We start from the raw sequence: 15,946 nt of genomic DNA, 5'->3' as shown, positions 1-15,946 counted from the left end.
GATATGACGATACACAGTTGGCACGACCATTGACCATACCATACCATACCGGCCGGACCCAAGCGTCTATACTACTATCCTAGGTAATAAGTAACTTACTACCTACTACTAGGTAATAGGTAACTTACTGGGCATGTAACAACCCCACGCTCCAACTAGACAAGGACAAGAGGAACTAAGGATAGAGACGATGTCACTATAGCACGGGGGGCCCCTCCAGTTTATCATTTCCTTAGCAGGCCAACCCTCATGTGTCCCTTGCCTCTGCGGTTCGCACGCAGATAGTATGGTATGAAGGTGAGATCCCTCTTCTCCTTCTTCTCCTCCGTCATAACCGCGTGAGGAAGCGATGAGCCGGGTTCGAGCCCGGCTTCTTCTTCTTCTTCTTCTTCTGAGGCGTAGCAGCAGTTGGACCGATCGTCTGTGATCGAGCGGACCCAGCCCACAGCGCGGAGTGCAACGTAGCCCTCGCCTAATTGGTCAATCACCTCGTCGTGCTCGACCACCTCACCAGCGTCGGATTGAATCCCGACGTTGCGGAAGTGGTCCTCCTCCCAGGGGTTGTCGACATCCTCCACGCAGTAGATTAATGGGCCGCGGGCCAGGGCCAAGGTGCCCTGATTGGTATAGGGGTGTGGGGAGACGAACCGAGGCTTGAATCCCTCGATCTGGATCGAGAAGGCCCTATTCGCCTCTGTGTACGCAGGTGGGAGAACTAGGTAGCCCTTCTCAAGCCGGGCAGCTTTATAACTCGGGGTTAACTGTGGCAAAGAAAGCTTTAGCGAGATTGGCCCTCTCAATAATATTAAGGGGGTCCATTTAATAATCATCAATCATTAAAAAGAAAAAGAAAAAGAAAAAGAAAAAGAAAAAGAAAAAGAAAAGAAAGGGCCGGGGATCCCTTACCGTGTATCCCCTCCTAGCCCAGGAAGGGATCCTCAACCTAAGTGTGACGCTTACGGGCCTGGGTGCATGTAGTTGAAATAACACATTGCCCTCCCACGGCCAGTTCGACTTCTGCTCGAGCGTGACGATCTGCTGGTCGTCTTCTACCTGAAACGCCACCTTGGCCGTCGAGTACAGATGCACGTTGACGTAGGCGTCCTTCCCGCCACCCCCGTAATCCCAGAGGTAGCCGCCCAGGCTGCCGAACAGGCGCATCACGTTCGGCGGGCAGCACGACGTGTCGAACCAGTCCTCCCGCCGGCTCCTGTCCGCGCCCGAGCTCGCCAGCTGGTTCACGTACGTGAAGGCGGTGCCCTCGAGGCTCACGCCCGTCATCACCGCGTTGTACAGGCACAGCTCCATGACGTCGGCGTACTTGGAGTTCAGGTCGAGGTGCAGCAGGCGCTCGGCCAGCATGATGACGCCGATGGACGCGCACGTCTCGTTGTAGCAGCCCCCTTCGTCAGAGCCCTGCGGCAGGAAGTAGTCGATCCCGAAGCCTTCCCACTGCCACATCGACCCGATTCCTCCGGTCAGGTACATCTTCTTGTCCACCATGTTGTTCCACAGCCTGCTTAGGGCGCCGAAATACTCGTTTTTGCGCGCGTACGCCTTCAGGCCGAGCTTGTCTAGACATAGCAGATCGGCGACCCCCGTATACACTACAGCGTCCAAAGTCAGCGTCCAACTACCTACCTACAACACAACGATGAAAAGATGCAATAGCAGTGGCAATGTCAATGGCAATGGCAGCAGGGGAAAATCAAAATTCACTCACGATACATGGCCCTCACAGCGTGTCCCTCGACAGAGGTCTGCTCCAGAATCGGCGCATGGGCCTGGTTGTACCAGTGGCTATCGTGCATCTGGTAGCTATCGGGGCGCTTCCACGGGCTGTCGCCACGCTGCTTCCGCTCCCAGTCATAGTAGTGCATCCCATCCTGGCCTTTGGGGTTGCCCCTCTCCTCGATAAAGTACTGCGCCAGTGCATACGCGTCCTGGTTCCCCGTCGCTGCGTACAGACGCAGGAGCGCGAGCTCGGTTTCCGGGTGGCCCGGGTAGGCGTGTTTCTAGTACGAACGATCAGTTTCGGCTCGTTAGGTGATAAGATGAGAGAGGAGAGAGAAGAACGAAGAAACAGCAGAGGTAGAAAAAGGGGGGGGGGATTCTGACCTGATGCGGACCTGGTCCAATAACGGTGCTGATCATCTTGACGTACTTCTCAATGGGCTCTATCAGGCGGTTGTTCTTGTAGTAGTTGCTGTGCGCCAGAGCAGCCTCTATCAGATGTCCGGCGTTATACCTACATGCACACCCAGAGTCAGTCAACTCTCCCCAACAAACAAACAAACAAACAAACAAACAAACAACAGCCCATCCCAAAACTTACAACTCATGCTGATCCCTCACATTCGACCACCTTCCCCGTGGATCCACGATCGTGAACCACGTATTCAGGTACCCGTCCTCCTGCTGCGCGCCCCTGATCATCTCCGCGAGCTCCCTGACCGCCGCGTCGACCTCCGCATCGTACTCCTCGGCCAGCAAGTAGCACGCGCCCTCGATCCACTTCGCGACGTCGCTGTCCCAGTACATGGGCGCCGGGCACGGCCAGCGCCGGGCGTCGTCGTCGTCGTCGTAGATGGGCTGGCGCTCGAGCGAGAAGCACCGGTACCGCCCCGTCTCCTTCAGCTTGCGCAGCTGCGCTTTTACCGTCGTGCGCGCGATGGTGGTGCGTCGGCGCTGCAGGAGGGAGGGCCCGTGGAAGGTGGTTTGGGCGAAGAGGGTTTGTGGGTGGGACATTGGGGATGTGTTTAGGGGTAGGCGCCTTGGTAGGTAGGTAGTAGGTAGGTATGTGATGTGATGTGATGTGGGGTAGGTAGGTAGTGTAGTGTAGTGTAGTGTAGTGTAGGGAGGGTAGGGTGGTGTAGTGTAGTAATAGCCTAGCGGCGAAGCTCTGCTGGGTTTATATCCTAGGTGTTTTTACTACAAACAAGTGGGATGGATATAAGTCAGATGACTTGAGTATTGCTTTGCTCGAACTTTAAAAAAAGGCCGTATAAACAACTAGGTAGGTAGGTTATATTTTGTTGGTAGAGTTATACTCTCTCTTTATTAAAAGAAAACACTCTTAGGGTAAGTGTACAAAGGATCTCCTAGCACACCTCACCTCAAATATGTAGGTTATGTTTTGGAAAAGAAATGTAGTGACAACAATTCTCATATGCCACCTATCGTGAAGCCCATAATAGGTTGCCATACCGCCGTTGTATAGGGCCAATGAGGGGTTGGGGGCTTTTGATCACTAGACTCATGCATGGGACGGGGAAGGGGAAGGGATTGGCGCTCCGAACGCCATCATACTGACGGAGAGCAGAACCTTGAGTGAGTACCTATGTAAGTTGACGACTAGTTAGTTGGAGAACGTAATGCTCTCTGATGTGGAACGCGATCTGTAATAGCAAAATGCCCAAAATGTCACGGCCGATTTCATGCCTGCCACGTGCCTCCCTAAAATCCATCCCATGTCTTCAACCACATCCAGGTCCGTTCCACGGAGTTTTGAGTATGAGAGAAAGGAATGTCCTGCAGCTTTACCTTGGGAACTCGACTGGCCGCTTGACAAATCGGGATGGAACACGCCATAAGCCTATACATTCGCTGTCGATTTTAGGTTCTGTCTCTGAGCGTGAGCTGCATTCAGCTTACCATAGGAACAATCGTGTCTTCCATTCTTTACCGAAAAGAGGATAACCCATTCGTGAACGTTAGAGGTAAGTCAGTCTAGTTAGTGACGAGAATTGCTATTATATATGCACCCAGTGGTTTGGTACGTGATGATGGACGTGGTGATGGGCCCCTCTAGACCAACGCAAGGAAGACTTCCGATAGGCTGAAAGGGGCTAGCTGCGGCTTCCAAGCTCCCGTCCCTACATATTCTGACCATCACTGCCATGAGGCAAGTGAGAAAACAACATTAAAAGGACGTCATATCACTTTACATGTAATGAATGTCTTTACATAGTGGCTTTCAATGTCACCAGGAACATGTCGATTTGGACTTGACTGGTATATGCTGTACAGGCCGCATTGCATAGATATGTAACCTAGTACCTTCGTAGTCAGCCCCCAACAGGCCCCGAACACCGGCATGCCACCCAGAGTCTCGATTCACTTTCATTGGCCGAGTATGGCTCGGCACATGACCGATATAACTTGAGCTGAAAGTGCTAGGGGCGGTGAGAAGATTGCGTTGAGAACTAGGTACAAGGTAATTATCATTAAGAGAACCTACTAGGTAGGTAGGTACATTCATCAGTTTTATTACAGGCGTTGCATTCATTGGCAAATCATTAGTTCGTGATATGGGGGTTACTTTGTAACCGGGGCGAGAACGGCATTGCAAACTTGGAAACAAAAACAGAGTGATTGGAATAAGACCAGCGCGATCTCTTTCTGTATTCGGTTACAAATATTGTGACATGGGTAGACCGTTTGCGACGACTCCCCAGACGAGCAGCGTGATTATATTGCATACAACGAGCCCTAACAGGCAAGGGATTCCCATTCATTATTAACCATGACGCGTATCTGCCTACCTACCCATAGCTAGGTAAGTAGGTAGGTTAAACATCTTCATACATCGTCCTCGAGAAATCGGTACGCGAACTTGAAGTCAGCCTTTCTTCGGTTCATCCTACATTTTCTGTTAGCAGTTTATTCAACAAGAGTAGCTATAAGCATCAACAAAGTGGGACTCGATCGAATGCCGATGCCGATGCCGATGCCAACCAATACACATGTAATGCACTCAGATGGTACTTACCAAGTGGATTCATAATCGAAGAAACGGTACGTTCCTTGCTCAAACTCCTCTGTTATGCTCTTAGGCTCCTCATGACGCTGGAACCAAGTTTGGTACTGCTTGTGGAATCTCCAGCTTTGGTCCTTTAGTGCCTTTGCCGCCAGATATTGCTGGTATGTGCCCTGCTTGTAGTAAAATACATAGAAGAGGGTGTCTGGTTCAATGCGGGAGTAAAGCCGCGGGTCCTCAAATATAGGTAAGGGTTCTTGTGGGTACCCCGATGCCGACGGATACCGAGTATCCGGTTTGTACGTTCGGGTCGGCTCTGAATCGACAGCATCGTGTATGTTTAGGTTGGCATGAGAAGCCGCCATCATACGGAGATGAGACGGGCTGTTCACTGGCAGCGAGCGCTTCTTCGTTACCTCGAAAGACTCTACCAGATCCTGCAGGGAAGCAGGAAGATGGTATATGGACTCTTCCTCCTTCTCCTCAATAGGCTTAATACCATTTGCAACCCCGTTTGTTTGAGCTGCTACATAGCACGGTCAGTATACGAACGATAACAACTAAAATAGATACGGCGGGTCTACCTTTCGCTGGCTCTGTGTGGTCCACTGTGGCAGGCGCCTTGCCTGCAGTCTTAGCAGATGTCTTCTCCGACTTCTTCGACGTGGAGTCGGATACCTTGGGTTCCGGTACGTTGGTAGGAAGCAACAAATTCCCTATTCTCTGCTGCTCTGAAGGGGCCGGTTGTAAAAACGCCGTATTTGGCGAGCTTGCCGCGCTCGTTCTCGATGGCGCAGCAGGTGGTAACGGTGATATGCCTGGTGTCCCTGATACTGGTTGTGATCCTGGCGGTGGAGGAAGTGGTGCGATACCAACATTGTTCTTGTCGCTTGCTGCTGCTGCTGCAGCTGCCGACGCGTACTTCAAGCCTTCTATAGCTGGCCGTTGTGGCAAGGATGCTGGCTTCATGCCAGAATTGGTAGAACTGCCATTCGTAACATTCGTGAGCGGGTTATGTAATGTGGCTAGAGTCGGAAGAGGGGACTTGAGCTGTGTAGATGGCCGTCGTCCAGCGGCAGCGGCGGCTTCTACACCACTTCGCGATTTTCCAGGTAAGCTTCCGGAACGTGAATCGGCCTCCAAAGTGTCTTCTTGTATAGACTGTGTATCCTGCGACGAGACTCTATCGTTTTCTTGACCCATGCCATAGACATCCTCTTCTTCTTGGAGATTGAGCTCGTCGTAGAGTCCTTCGTCTTCGATATAGTCATCAGTCATACCATCTGTCACGTAATAACGTATGCTCTCTTCCAGATCGTTCACCTGATCGGTTTCGACACCTCCGTTATCTAGCGAGCGGCGAATCAACTCGAGCTTCCCTTGATGCCATTTATGTCTTTCGATTATGCGCTCGATGGTTGCCATACGGTCAGCTTTGGATGCATGGTTTTTGCCCTTCTTCATTGTAGCCTGTATTGCTTCCCCCTCAGCCTCGAGTGCCTCGATCTGCTGTTCAAGTTCGTCCACCATGCTGCTTAGGAATTCGCCTGCCTCTACTTTAGCTTGTTCCTTCGGATCTAGCTTAGCAGCTGCTGAGAGACCCTCTTTTGAATAGGCTTTCGTCTTCATAGCCTTTTCCACGGCCTTAAACCGTTCCATTTGCTGGGAAAATTGTGAGCGATATCATGATAGAGCGTACGATGTTCGGCGTCGCCCTGCTACATACCGTCTCTATCAGCTTCCGATGCTCGAGCAACGGAGCCTTATCCTTGATGTCATTGCTAGCGGCCCATGTCTTTATCTGGTCACGTAATCGTTGTAGCTTCTTGATCTCACGTTTGAGATTGTCTTCCAACTTCTCCTTCTGGGCGGGGTTATTCGATTGCTCGATCTTCTCGTAGATACCATCAAATTCAGCAACACCCTCAGCAACCTTTTTGAAGCACTTGTCTATTTCTTGTTGCAATTTTCTTGCGGCCATTGTGATGGTGGTGGGTGCCCAGGAACGAACCTGAGCAAGTAGTCGCGGGACGTATACGCGAAAGGTGTTTGGCGTTTATAGGTCGATTTCGGATGGTGATGATTGGTGCTCTTGGGTAGCGGGTAGCGAGTAGCGGGTAGCCGTAGTGGTGATAATGATTAGAGGGCGAGGTATAAGCCCAGGTTAGGATGACTCCAGGTCGGCGTAACCTTCAGGTGATCTTAGATACCTTGAGACTGGTTAGTTCGGAATCAATCTATCTGTGGTTACAGCTCAGTAAGGTGTGCAAAAAGAAGCGGGTGTTCACGAAACGAAGCAATGGTCAAGGATTTTTTGTTGCTTTTCGTTCCTATATTATTTGATTGGGGAGGATGTAATGGGGAGGAGTAGGTAGGTAAGTATGCACAATATGAAACAATGATGTTTGCGAATTACCTAGGTGTTATGGTCGGATTGGTTGCAGTAAAAGGCTGGATCTTTTTTCAAAGTGTCAAGCACGGAAGAGAGATGCGACGACGAAATATTGCGATAGTAGATGATAGATGCAGGCAATCACAGCCCTAGGTGCAGCTACAGCCTGCCTACGTAGCCTACTAGGTACGTTGTAGTTAAGGCATGTACTTTCAATTAAGGCTATTACCTAGGTTAGTACGAATAACCTTACTTTTTATCAGGTACCCAAGTACACGTGTAGCAAATACCACCACTATTACTAGGTACCTAGGTACGTAGCATGTTTGATACTAGGTACATAATCCCCGTAACAGTTTAACTACCTACCTATTGGAGTAGTCACTATTTGCACTATTTGAATGAACCTGGAAGGCAGTATGTCACAGTATCTACCCTATCCGCCTTATTACGCGTGCGCATTTTAATGGTACTTCTACAGAGAATTAAATTCGAAACACATGCTGCGGAAGGATCAGTCACTGAATGGCCAATATGTGCATGAATACTTTCATGTACTTTTGACTATGTAACACCAACTTGCGTGTATGCACCTATCATGCGAATAATACCACTATATCTATACATATGCAGATATGTAGGTACGTGCAACTTGACATCTCATTGGACTTGGCTTCTTCAGGTCCAACTGGCAGCCAGATGGCAAGCAGTCTTATCATTGAAGTTTCTCTAAAACATTGAATGTTGAAATATGTAATCCTCTACAGACTCTGCACAACATTCAGCATAGTGTTGCTTACATACCTATATTTACTACATTTGCATACTAGGTACTCTGTGAACCCCTTACATCCAAGATACAAACCAACACAACTTACATAGGCATACAAGTTTCAGCTCGCCCAACATGAAAGGTCAGAACCCCCCAAACCCAACCCCCAAGCCCCCAAAACCAATGCGCCCGAATCCTTTGTTCAACCTTTACGATTCTTGCAGTTATCCTGCAGCGTGTCCTGTCAGCTTCCGTGACCGTGGGAAAGGAGGTGGTGTCGTCCATCGGCAAAGGGGTCCTGGTGTTTGCCGCCGTAGCTCCTGGTGACACGGAAAAGGAAGCAGACTCCCTCGCAGCCAAAGTACTGAAGATGAAGCTGTGGGATGATGATGCCGGAGGAAGAGTATGATAGTATTACCTACCTGCAACCCAAACCCCACCTCTCTTCTCATCTTCAGCCTTTTTGATTTTTGCTTCTTATTCTTCCTTTTTGTCGCCCTGTCTCATACGCGCGTAACCCGTTTGCCTGACAGCTGTACATACAGTGGAAGAAAAGCGTATTAGATATCGGTGGTGAGGTCCTGTGCGGTAAGTCTGAGTCACGCTTACTACCCACCCACCAAAAAAGTAAAAAAAGGAAGAATTTCACCCTAATGGCATTTTTAGTTTCTCAATTTACCCTACTTGCCTCTACAAAGAAGGGAAACAAGCCGGATTTCCATGGAGCAATGGGCGGGAACGAGGCCAAACGGCTGTATGACTACTTCTTTACCAAGGTCCAGCAAGGCTACGTGGTCGACAAGGTAAAGAACGGAGTGTTCCAAGCCATGATGGAAGTCGCCTTAGTGAACGATGGCCCTGTATGTCTTGAATCTCCCAAGATCTTCGACTGCGGTACTGTACTACCTAGACTGTGAGCGGCTAATTTTTCCTAGGTCACGTTGGAGATGTCAGCTGGTCAAAAACCTATGCCTACACCAGAAAAGCCAAGTGAATAAGAAGGTACATCGCTTGCTTATACTGTCTATTTCTCCCCTGTTAGCGAATCATAGACATCCTAGTCACCGTGATGTTAAATCTTCATTGTGTGTACAAAAAATAGATTAATATTCTGTTCCTACCATTCAATGATCATGGCTGGAAAGAATAACATCATCAAAATGTCCTAATGAGGGTATCAATATTACTTGTTAGTTTGAAAACACCTACATCGCAGATTCTAAAACGCCCAGAACTATCCAAATTGTTAGGTTCCCACACCGAAAACATTAATTCCTCCCATTATCGAGTCCTATCCTTAGGGTATCTGGGACTTTGAAATACCTCGGGCTCCCTGCCCTTGAATCCATTACTGGGTATTATAATGAGAACTCCATATGATGCAATAAATGTTCCCCACCATCATGACTGAAATTAATGCGGACCGGTCTTTTGGCGCCGGTTGACCTTCCGGGCTCGCCTCTTAGCAGCAACCTCAGGATCCCAACATCCCGCAAACAGATCTTCGCATTCATCTTCGTCGTCCGAGTCGAATATGATGGGCTCCTCACCATTTCCAGCTGGTTGATCTGACAGGTCCATTTCGAACTCGAGCATATCATCGGCTACGGTGTCTTCCCAGCTTCGATAGACAACAACTCTCTGCGTCTCCAGAATGAACTTTCCGATCTTGTATTTCTGTCCCTCATCTTTTGCGTCAATATATTTCCAGCCTATCTTCGTATGACAGACAGCACATGTGATGTCCGCAACAACATGAGATCCAGTTACCAAAAGACGGGTCTCGGATCTGCCGACTTTGATATTGATAAGGCCTTTATCCTTAGCGGCCTTATGGGGGTTATCTGGCGGTGCCACTAAATAGGCGCGCCCGTATCGGCCCGTAAATCCCTTACTGACGAGCTGCGAGCCGAAGGCGAAATCGGAAGCGCAGGTAGAACATTTAATCGTGTTGGGCTGAGCTCGTGTAAGCCTCGTAGTCTCCGAAGGTTCTACTAACGATTGGGGATGTTTGTCCTTCGTCTTGTTTAAAAGATTGGAGAGTAAGGACATAGGCATAAATGACGATGGTGTTTTCGGTGAGCTACTTTCTACTGGGCTTGATGGTCCTGAGTCTGTTGGCGATGAACTCAAGGACGGTGGCATGTCACTTGACGGATTTCCACTGCTCGAATTGGAACTTTGTCGTCTTCGGCGAAATTGCATATTAAGACTTGGGAGTAGGTAAATTGGGAACCTGGGCCCTGGATCTGCTGCTCGTGGCAGCGGAGGTGTAGAAGGGGAAGGAGATGGGAGCACCTCGTTGAACATGATGGAGTACATCTCAACAGCGGTTGGACGTCTAATAAGCGTGGTAAGTTCACGCGATGTTTGTTTTGTTTTGGTGTTTGTTTGCTGGTTCCGAGAGGCAACCTGGCTATCAAATAAAGGAGTAAAGTCCAGCCCAGGTCCAGCTCAATCCGTACAACAGAGAATATGTAAGGGCCTGAGGGTAGGCAAGTAACAGCATCAAACCCCGCATCCGTGAGACCTATAAATATACAGATCAAGATATATATGTACGAAGATGTATGTGTATGTAGTAATGAATAACTTAGAACCTTGCCCAGGGTGGACAGCAAACATTTAAAGGTCACATATTAGGTTCATATACAGTTGGGCAGGCGTGCACGGGGTTTTAAAAGTCATTGCATTTCGGAATCTGCGGGCGGGTGGTAGCCCTCCATAAATGTTAATGGTAGGAGCATTGGAGCATTAAACCATTTAGAGTTGATCCCGTGTGCATTGTGCATCAGATCGCATCATTCTTAGGAAAGGTCGCCAGGTGCAGTTCTTGCTATGGGATTCTCTTATCGGAGGCGTCCACCCCTCCTTCAATGTTAGCTTTATCGGGCTTTATCATTTAGTCGCCCTCACAAATGCGGCTAACATGGCAGTTATTAGAGGGGGTGACCCTGCATGACTCGGGGTACATACGTAGTATCCTCGACATGGAGCTTTAACGAAGCCATAATTGATGCTCATAATTAGATTCACTGATGTGCAATCAACTCTCAAACTTTGGTAGCTCATGATAGAGCTTCGATTCCTTTTTTTTTTCTTAAAAGAAATGGGCGACTTGAATGTCTGTCATTGTCTGACCATGAAAACCTACACATGTATCATAAACTTATCAAGTGTGACATCCGTTACATTTATTTGCCAGCCTACATCATTTGTACCACCTAGACTAGCAAATGCGCTGTATGCCGAGTTTCCCGCAATGATACCTAGAACTGTATTCTTGTTAACCAACATGACTCATTACTATGTACATAGTATAATCAAGCCGCAACATGAGTCGACAGTTGATCTAAAGCAGGAACCAAGTCCTTTGTTTCTGTCAATAAGAGAAGAACAAGTATGGATGGCAAAGCGACAAGGTAAAAAAGGTTATCTATTTGTAATTTCTACTATCTACCTATACCACCTCTTTTATATTGCCTTTTCGTGATATGTAACAGGCCAAGCTACATGTAGGCAAATTACTTAGCCTTTAGTATTTACGCTTAAGCTGCAACTAAAGTACCTACTACTAATAGTAACCTAGGCTACTACTAAGCGCACGTGTGAGCTAAGCAAAGGATAACGTTTGAATATTGAATAAGGCATGCAATGTGCATCGTAATTCGGCTCTGGTATCCTTATAAGGAATATTTTCTAGGTATCACATCCATCGAACCAAGTAGAAAACGTGCGATATGTATGAATTCATAGGAAGGGAATATCGTCACCTAGATGGGCTGACCAGCGTTTGGTGTTAGTAAAAAATGTCTGCCAAGGAATGCACAAGAGTCAAATAACCAATAATAATCCTCCCAGCTCATTGGTTCGATTGATGGAGGATTAACACGTGATGGGAATGCGGAGGTGTCATGGTTGCAATGCAAACAAATGATTGGACCAAAAGAATAAGTCTGGTTTGTTTCCAACCATGATTGAACCATCCAACCAAAGGAAAGGCCTGAACCCGCCCTTTACTAAATGCAAACTGCACTAGTCTAACCTAAGTAAGTATTCGACTGACCGCTGGCTGCCGGCTTTTCCAGACATTTCTAGGCACCCTGGGCCAGATTTCTAGGTATTTGACTGTGAACTTTCCGCCTTGTTCTGCTTTTAGGTCTTCCACAGTCTATCACTTAACAACTTACCAACTTACCAACTTAACAAAACACCACCATCAACCACTAACCAAACCACAACTCAATGCTTTGATACCGTTTGACTTGACTTGATTAAATATCATTCAAAGATTCCATATTCCGAACCATCAATCTACGACTAACAAAGCAACTTGAACTATTAATTGCCTACGCTTTTATCCTCGCCTGGATTTCTTCGTATTCTCGATTTTTATCATCTCACCAAATCAATTCGCTTTTTAAGTCATAGCCCTGGATTCCATCAGTAAAAATGGCGCCAATGAAAAACGATAAAAGTAACAATTGTAGTAGTAGTTATGGCGAGGCCGTGGCCCGTCAGGTCAATGTCCTCGCCAGCTGCTACCTCGTCGATCCCACTGCCTCGCTAAAGGGTCTTCACTACTGCACTACCGGGGCTGCAGGTAAGTCACATATCTCCATCCGAGAAACATTCCCCTCCCTCCTTTCTCCCCTTTCCCACCTTTATTAATATCTTTATTAATATGGGCATTCCTTACTAACTGATTATTCAAAATAGGGGCCGAGTGGTATTCCTGAGGTCCCTATCTCAGGATTACCATCTCCTCCGTCAAGTCCCCCCCTCGCGGCCATCACATCGTCCAACGAGCTCGCGCTTCAACCCAAAAATAAGAAGCGCAGCGGCAACATGCCAATTAGCCGCAGCCGCCGAGGGGGGGCAACATTACAGATCAGGGAAGAATGTGAGAGATTCTTTTGCGAGACCATGAAAGCCGTGTTCCAAGGTGAGAGGGACATGGCCGGTAATAGCTCCTGCCTGACTGGTGTTAATTACGCACTCACGCCACCTGATGACTATCCTATGTCGCAGTCCATGGCCTTCTCCAGTACTGATAACAAGCCCGCAGTCTGTGTGAATGGATGGATGGAGTTTTGGGATTACTCTGGTGGCGCCAGCTTCCGAGCCTTTGTTGTCGAGGATAGCGACGAAAGGTCGTTGTTTGCATTCTTTGACAACGGACTCGTAGGCCGCGATCTCAAGCAAGCGTATGTTCTCCTTTACCACCCTTTTGACTCTTTACCTTTTATGAAATCAAGTCCTGCTGACACTCTTCTTTTTTTAGACTCATTGCTTTGATCGAATTAGCCGATGGTCCGATAGAATGCTCACACGTCGTGATTTGCGTTGACCGTTCAATGCCACAGGACTACGCCAAGGCATTGATGAAAAGCCTCCAATGGGTTGGCTTCGAACTGACTACCCTCGACCACTGGGCAAAGGACGTTGACGTCACTAGCAGTAATTGGTTATTTATGGGAATGGAGATCTGATCGTAGCACTCAGGTCCCCTCACAGTCGTTCACTACATTTCGATTCTACTCCAAATATTTGGGAAACCGGCCAGTAACTAAAAGTATCGCTGAGGTTAGGCTGTTTATGGGAGTTTTTGGACTCATGCATCATGCATCACGTTAAGTATCGGCGCATTGGTCGTTTTCTCACCTTATATCCGATTCAATTCATCTCGTGGACGAAGGGCATGCGTCTACAAGACCAAGACGGCGAACGGAACGACGATGCAAATGATGCAATAGGCGAAATATATAGCTACAGCATAGTTTTACTATCAATAGAGCGATGGACTTCTATCCTCCCTACCTCCCTCCCTTTTTTTATGTTGCCTCTCGTCTAAAACCCAGGAACGCCTTTCGTACTGTAGATAATGACACAAGGTGCTCTAGATCCCACACCTCTCCTCCCTCTTCACGTAATATTTATCCAAGTCATTATAAATCGCCCTCGAACATCCGCACTTCTAGCCCCTTTTGTGCCAGGTAATCCTTGACTTGCGTAACGGTGTACTCGCCCCTATGGAAGATGCCGGCCCCCAAGGCAGCATCCGTCCGGGTCTTCTCGAAGACCTCCTCAAAATGTCCGGGGTTGCCGGCGCCGCTGGAGGCGACGACGGGGATGCGGATGGAGGATTTTACCTGGTTGATGAGCTCGAGGTCGAAGCCGCTGTTGGTGCCGTCGCGGTCGATGCAGTTGAGCAGGATCTCGCCGGCGCCCATGGCCTCGACGGCCTGGACGAGCTCGACGACGTCGAGGTCCCGGGTCTCGCGCCCCCCCTTGATGGTGCAGGCGTACCAGCAGTGGTCTTCGCCCTTGGGGCCCGGGAAGCTGGTTTTGATGGTGTTGTGGCGGGTGGCGTCGGCCATGGGCACGTAGACGCGCTTGGGGTCGACGCTGATGACGACGGCTTGGTTGCCGTAGGCCTTGGAGATCTGCTCGATGGCGGTGTTGCCGAAGAGCTTGCGGCCGACGGCGTAGTACTCCTCGGCGGCGAGCACGGCGTCGGAGCCGATCGAGACCTTGTCGGCGCCGCTCTTGAAGTACATGGTCGCGATCTCGAGGGCGCTCACCTTGGTCCCGTCCGTGTCGACTGTGTCGCGGATGCCGCCGCCGATGGTCAGGGGCACGAAGACGGTCTCGGATGTTCGGCGTAGGATCTCGAGCATGGGCAGATCGGCTAATGGACAGTCCCGGAAGCTGGTGATGTTGAGGAAGGTCACTTCGTCGGCGCCCTGCTCGTAGTACTTCCGCGCCAGCTCAACGGGCTTTCCCAGGTTCCGCACGTCGCGGTTACTGCTCTTTTCTCGTACATCGTATTGGTCGCCCTTCGTTACCACGAGGTCTCCCTGGTCATTGGTCCGCACGTCGAGACATGCGATGATGCGCCTCGTCAGGCCCCCTGTCGGTGCTGGCCCGGATGTATTTTGCCCTAACGTTTTTGCGCCCTCGCCTGTTAAAAATGACTTTAACACTCGTAGACCTGCTACGCCGCTCTTTTCCGGGTGGAACTGCGTCACCAATACGTTCCCCTTGGCTACCGCACCCACAAACACCTCCCCGCCGTATGTGCCTGTCGCGACAGTCCATCCCAAGTTCTCTAGCTCGTCCTTGACGTACGGGTATTTATATGAATGGACGTAGTAGTACTTGCTCTCGGGCCGAAGGTCGTATAGACTCTTGCTAGAGGCATTGGCGCTATTCCAACCGATATGCGGGACCGACTTTTGCGTATCGTCAAACCGGTTCAGACCACCCTTTATCAGACCCAGGCCCGCCGTGTTCGGGTCCTCCGTGGAGGACCCAAATATCGCTTGCATTCCGACGCAGATCCCCATAAATGGCTTGCCGGCGTCGATGTGGGCGCGCACAGTGGGCAGGTAGCCGGCGGAGGCAAGCTGGCTCATACAGTGGCCAAAGTGACCGACGCCCGGTAGTATCAGCTTCTCAGCGCGCGCGACCTCTTCGGGGCTCCGGACCCATTCGACGGTATATCCGCATTTTTCGATCGCGTTGGCAAGGGACCGCACGTTGCCTGCGACGTAGTCGAGGAGGTGGACTGTGGGCATTATGAGGAGGTATAGAATGGGTGAGGCGCAAACCGGTAGATCGTATCAGTTCTAGTATGTAGATACCTCAGGATTGTAGATATTAATGGTACAGTTAGTATATACAAAGTTTTTTTCTGGTCAAGGTCTAAGGTTTCCAAGAGTTTTGCGATCGATGCTCAAATAGTATTCAAGAGAAGTCACCTTGACGAGGTCTACGCGGAATCGGAGGTATTATTGGTGAGTCAAAATCAACTCCAGAGGTCAGGCAAGCGCGATATAGCGGCAATTTTCAGTAGGGTGAGGGGCAGAAGGAGCTGGTGAGCGTGTGCATGCGCTGAAGAATGCCCCTCCAAGAACCACAAAATAGCGTGGATAACCTAAGGAAGGTACATGCTAGGTAGTGCTAATGCCACTATTGACCGCCTAAATTATTGTTGGAAATATCATTGCCATATGGGAAT

The 15,946-nt window shown here is 49.3% G+C and overlaps 7 protein-coding genes across 7 annotated transcripts; 3 read left to right on the top strand and 4 right to left on the bottom strand.

Annotated features, from left to right (window-relative positions):
* Window positions 1-224: 224 nt before the first annotated feature.
* Window positions 225-2,748, bottom strand: GGS25DRAFT_523799 (glycoside hydrolase family 127 protein; the record flags this gene model as incomplete). The annotated part of the gene is made up of 5 exons (XM_049264489.1): window positions 225-761; window positions 907-1,607; window positions 1,724-2,015; window positions 2,119-2,248; window positions 2,336-2,748. The coding sequence occupies 5 exons, from the start codon at window positions 2,746-2,748 to the stop codon at window positions 225-227; spliced, it is 2,073 nt and encodes a 690-aa protein (XP_049114795.1).
* Window positions 2,749-4,102: 1,354 nt separating this feature from the next.
* On the bottom strand, window positions 4,103-7,353 carry GGS25DRAFT_499687 (Not1 N-terminal domain, CCR4-Not complex component-domain-containing protein). The gene is made up of 4 exons (XM_049261800.1): window positions 6,486-7,353; window positions 5,344-6,421; window positions 4,772-5,285; window positions 4,103-4,642 (listed from the first exon to the last, which is right to left on the bottom strand). Exons 1-4 carry the CDS (start codon window positions 6,738-6,740, stop codon window positions 4,582-4,584), a joined length of 1,908 nt encoding a protein of 635 aa, XP_049114794.1. The 5' UTR covers window positions 6,741-7,353; the 3' UTR covers window positions 4,103-4,581.
* A 705-nt stretch (window positions 7,354-8,058) lies between these two features.
* GGS25DRAFT_523797 (D-Tyr tRNAtyr deacylase-like domain-containing protein) lies at window positions 8,059-8,921 on the top strand (the record flags this gene model as incomplete). Its single annotated transcript, XM_049264488.1, has 5 exons — window positions 8,059-8,065; window positions 8,148-8,326; window positions 8,469-8,511; window positions 8,590-8,783; window positions 8,859-8,921. The coding sequence occupies 5 exons, from the start codon at window positions 8,059-8,061 to the stop codon at window positions 8,919-8,921; spliced, it is 486 nt and encodes a 161-aa protein (XP_049114793.1).
* An 83-nt stretch (window positions 8,922-9,004) lies between these two features.
* GGS25DRAFT_374543 (yippee-domain-containing protein) lies at window positions 9,005-10,822 on the bottom strand. The gene has a single exon (XM_049258220.1). The coding sequence runs from the start codon at window positions 10,243-10,245 to the stop codon at window positions 9,337-9,339; it is 909 nt and encodes a 302-aa protein (XP_049114792.1). The 5' UTR covers window positions 10,246-10,822; the 3' UTR covers window positions 9,005-9,336.
* A 1,237-nt stretch (window positions 10,823-12,059) lies between these two features.
* On the top strand, window positions 12,060-13,745 carry GGS25DRAFT_499675 (ornithine decarboxylase antizyme-domain-containing protein). Its single transcript, XM_049261799.1, has 3 exons — window positions 12,060-12,526; window positions 12,643-13,130; window positions 13,208-13,745. Exons 2-3 carry the CDS (start codon window positions 12,772-12,774, stop codon window positions 13,413-13,415), a joined length of 567 nt encoding a protein of 188 aa, XP_049114790.1. The 5' UTR covers window positions 12,060-12,526; window positions 12,643-12,771; the 3' UTR covers window positions 13,416-13,745.
* Window positions 12,287-12,683, top strand: GGS25DRAFT_374463 (uncharacterized protein). The gene has a single exon (XM_049258219.1). The coding sequence runs from the start codon at window positions 12,376-12,378 to the stop codon at window positions 12,592-12,594; it is 219 nt and encodes a 72-aa protein (XP_049114791.1). The 5' UTR covers window positions 12,287-12,375; the 3' UTR covers window positions 12,595-12,683.
* Window positions 13,746-15,855, bottom strand: GGS25DRAFT_499672 (imidazole glycerol phosphate synthase HisHF). The gene has a single exon (XM_049261798.1). It carries the CDS (start codon window positions 15,501-15,503, stop codon window positions 13,872-13,874), a length of 1,632 nt encoding a protein of 543 aa, XP_049114789.1. The 5' UTR covers window positions 15,504-15,855; the 3' UTR covers window positions 13,746-13,871.
* Window positions 15,856-15,946: the final 91 nt, after the last annotated feature.

This window comes from Hypoxylon fragiforme (genome assembly GCF_022984875.1).
Source record: "Hypoxylon fragiforme strain CBS 206.31 chromosome Unknown GGS25scaffold_7, whole genome shotgun sequence".
NCBI classification, from domain to species: domain Eukaryota; kingdom Fungi; phylum Ascomycota; class Sordariomycetes; order Xylariales; family Hypoxylaceae; genus Hypoxylon; species Hypoxylon fragiforme.
The sequence above is the reverse complement of the archived record's forward strand: the minus strand, read 5'-3'. Positions and strand labels throughout refer to the sequence as shown.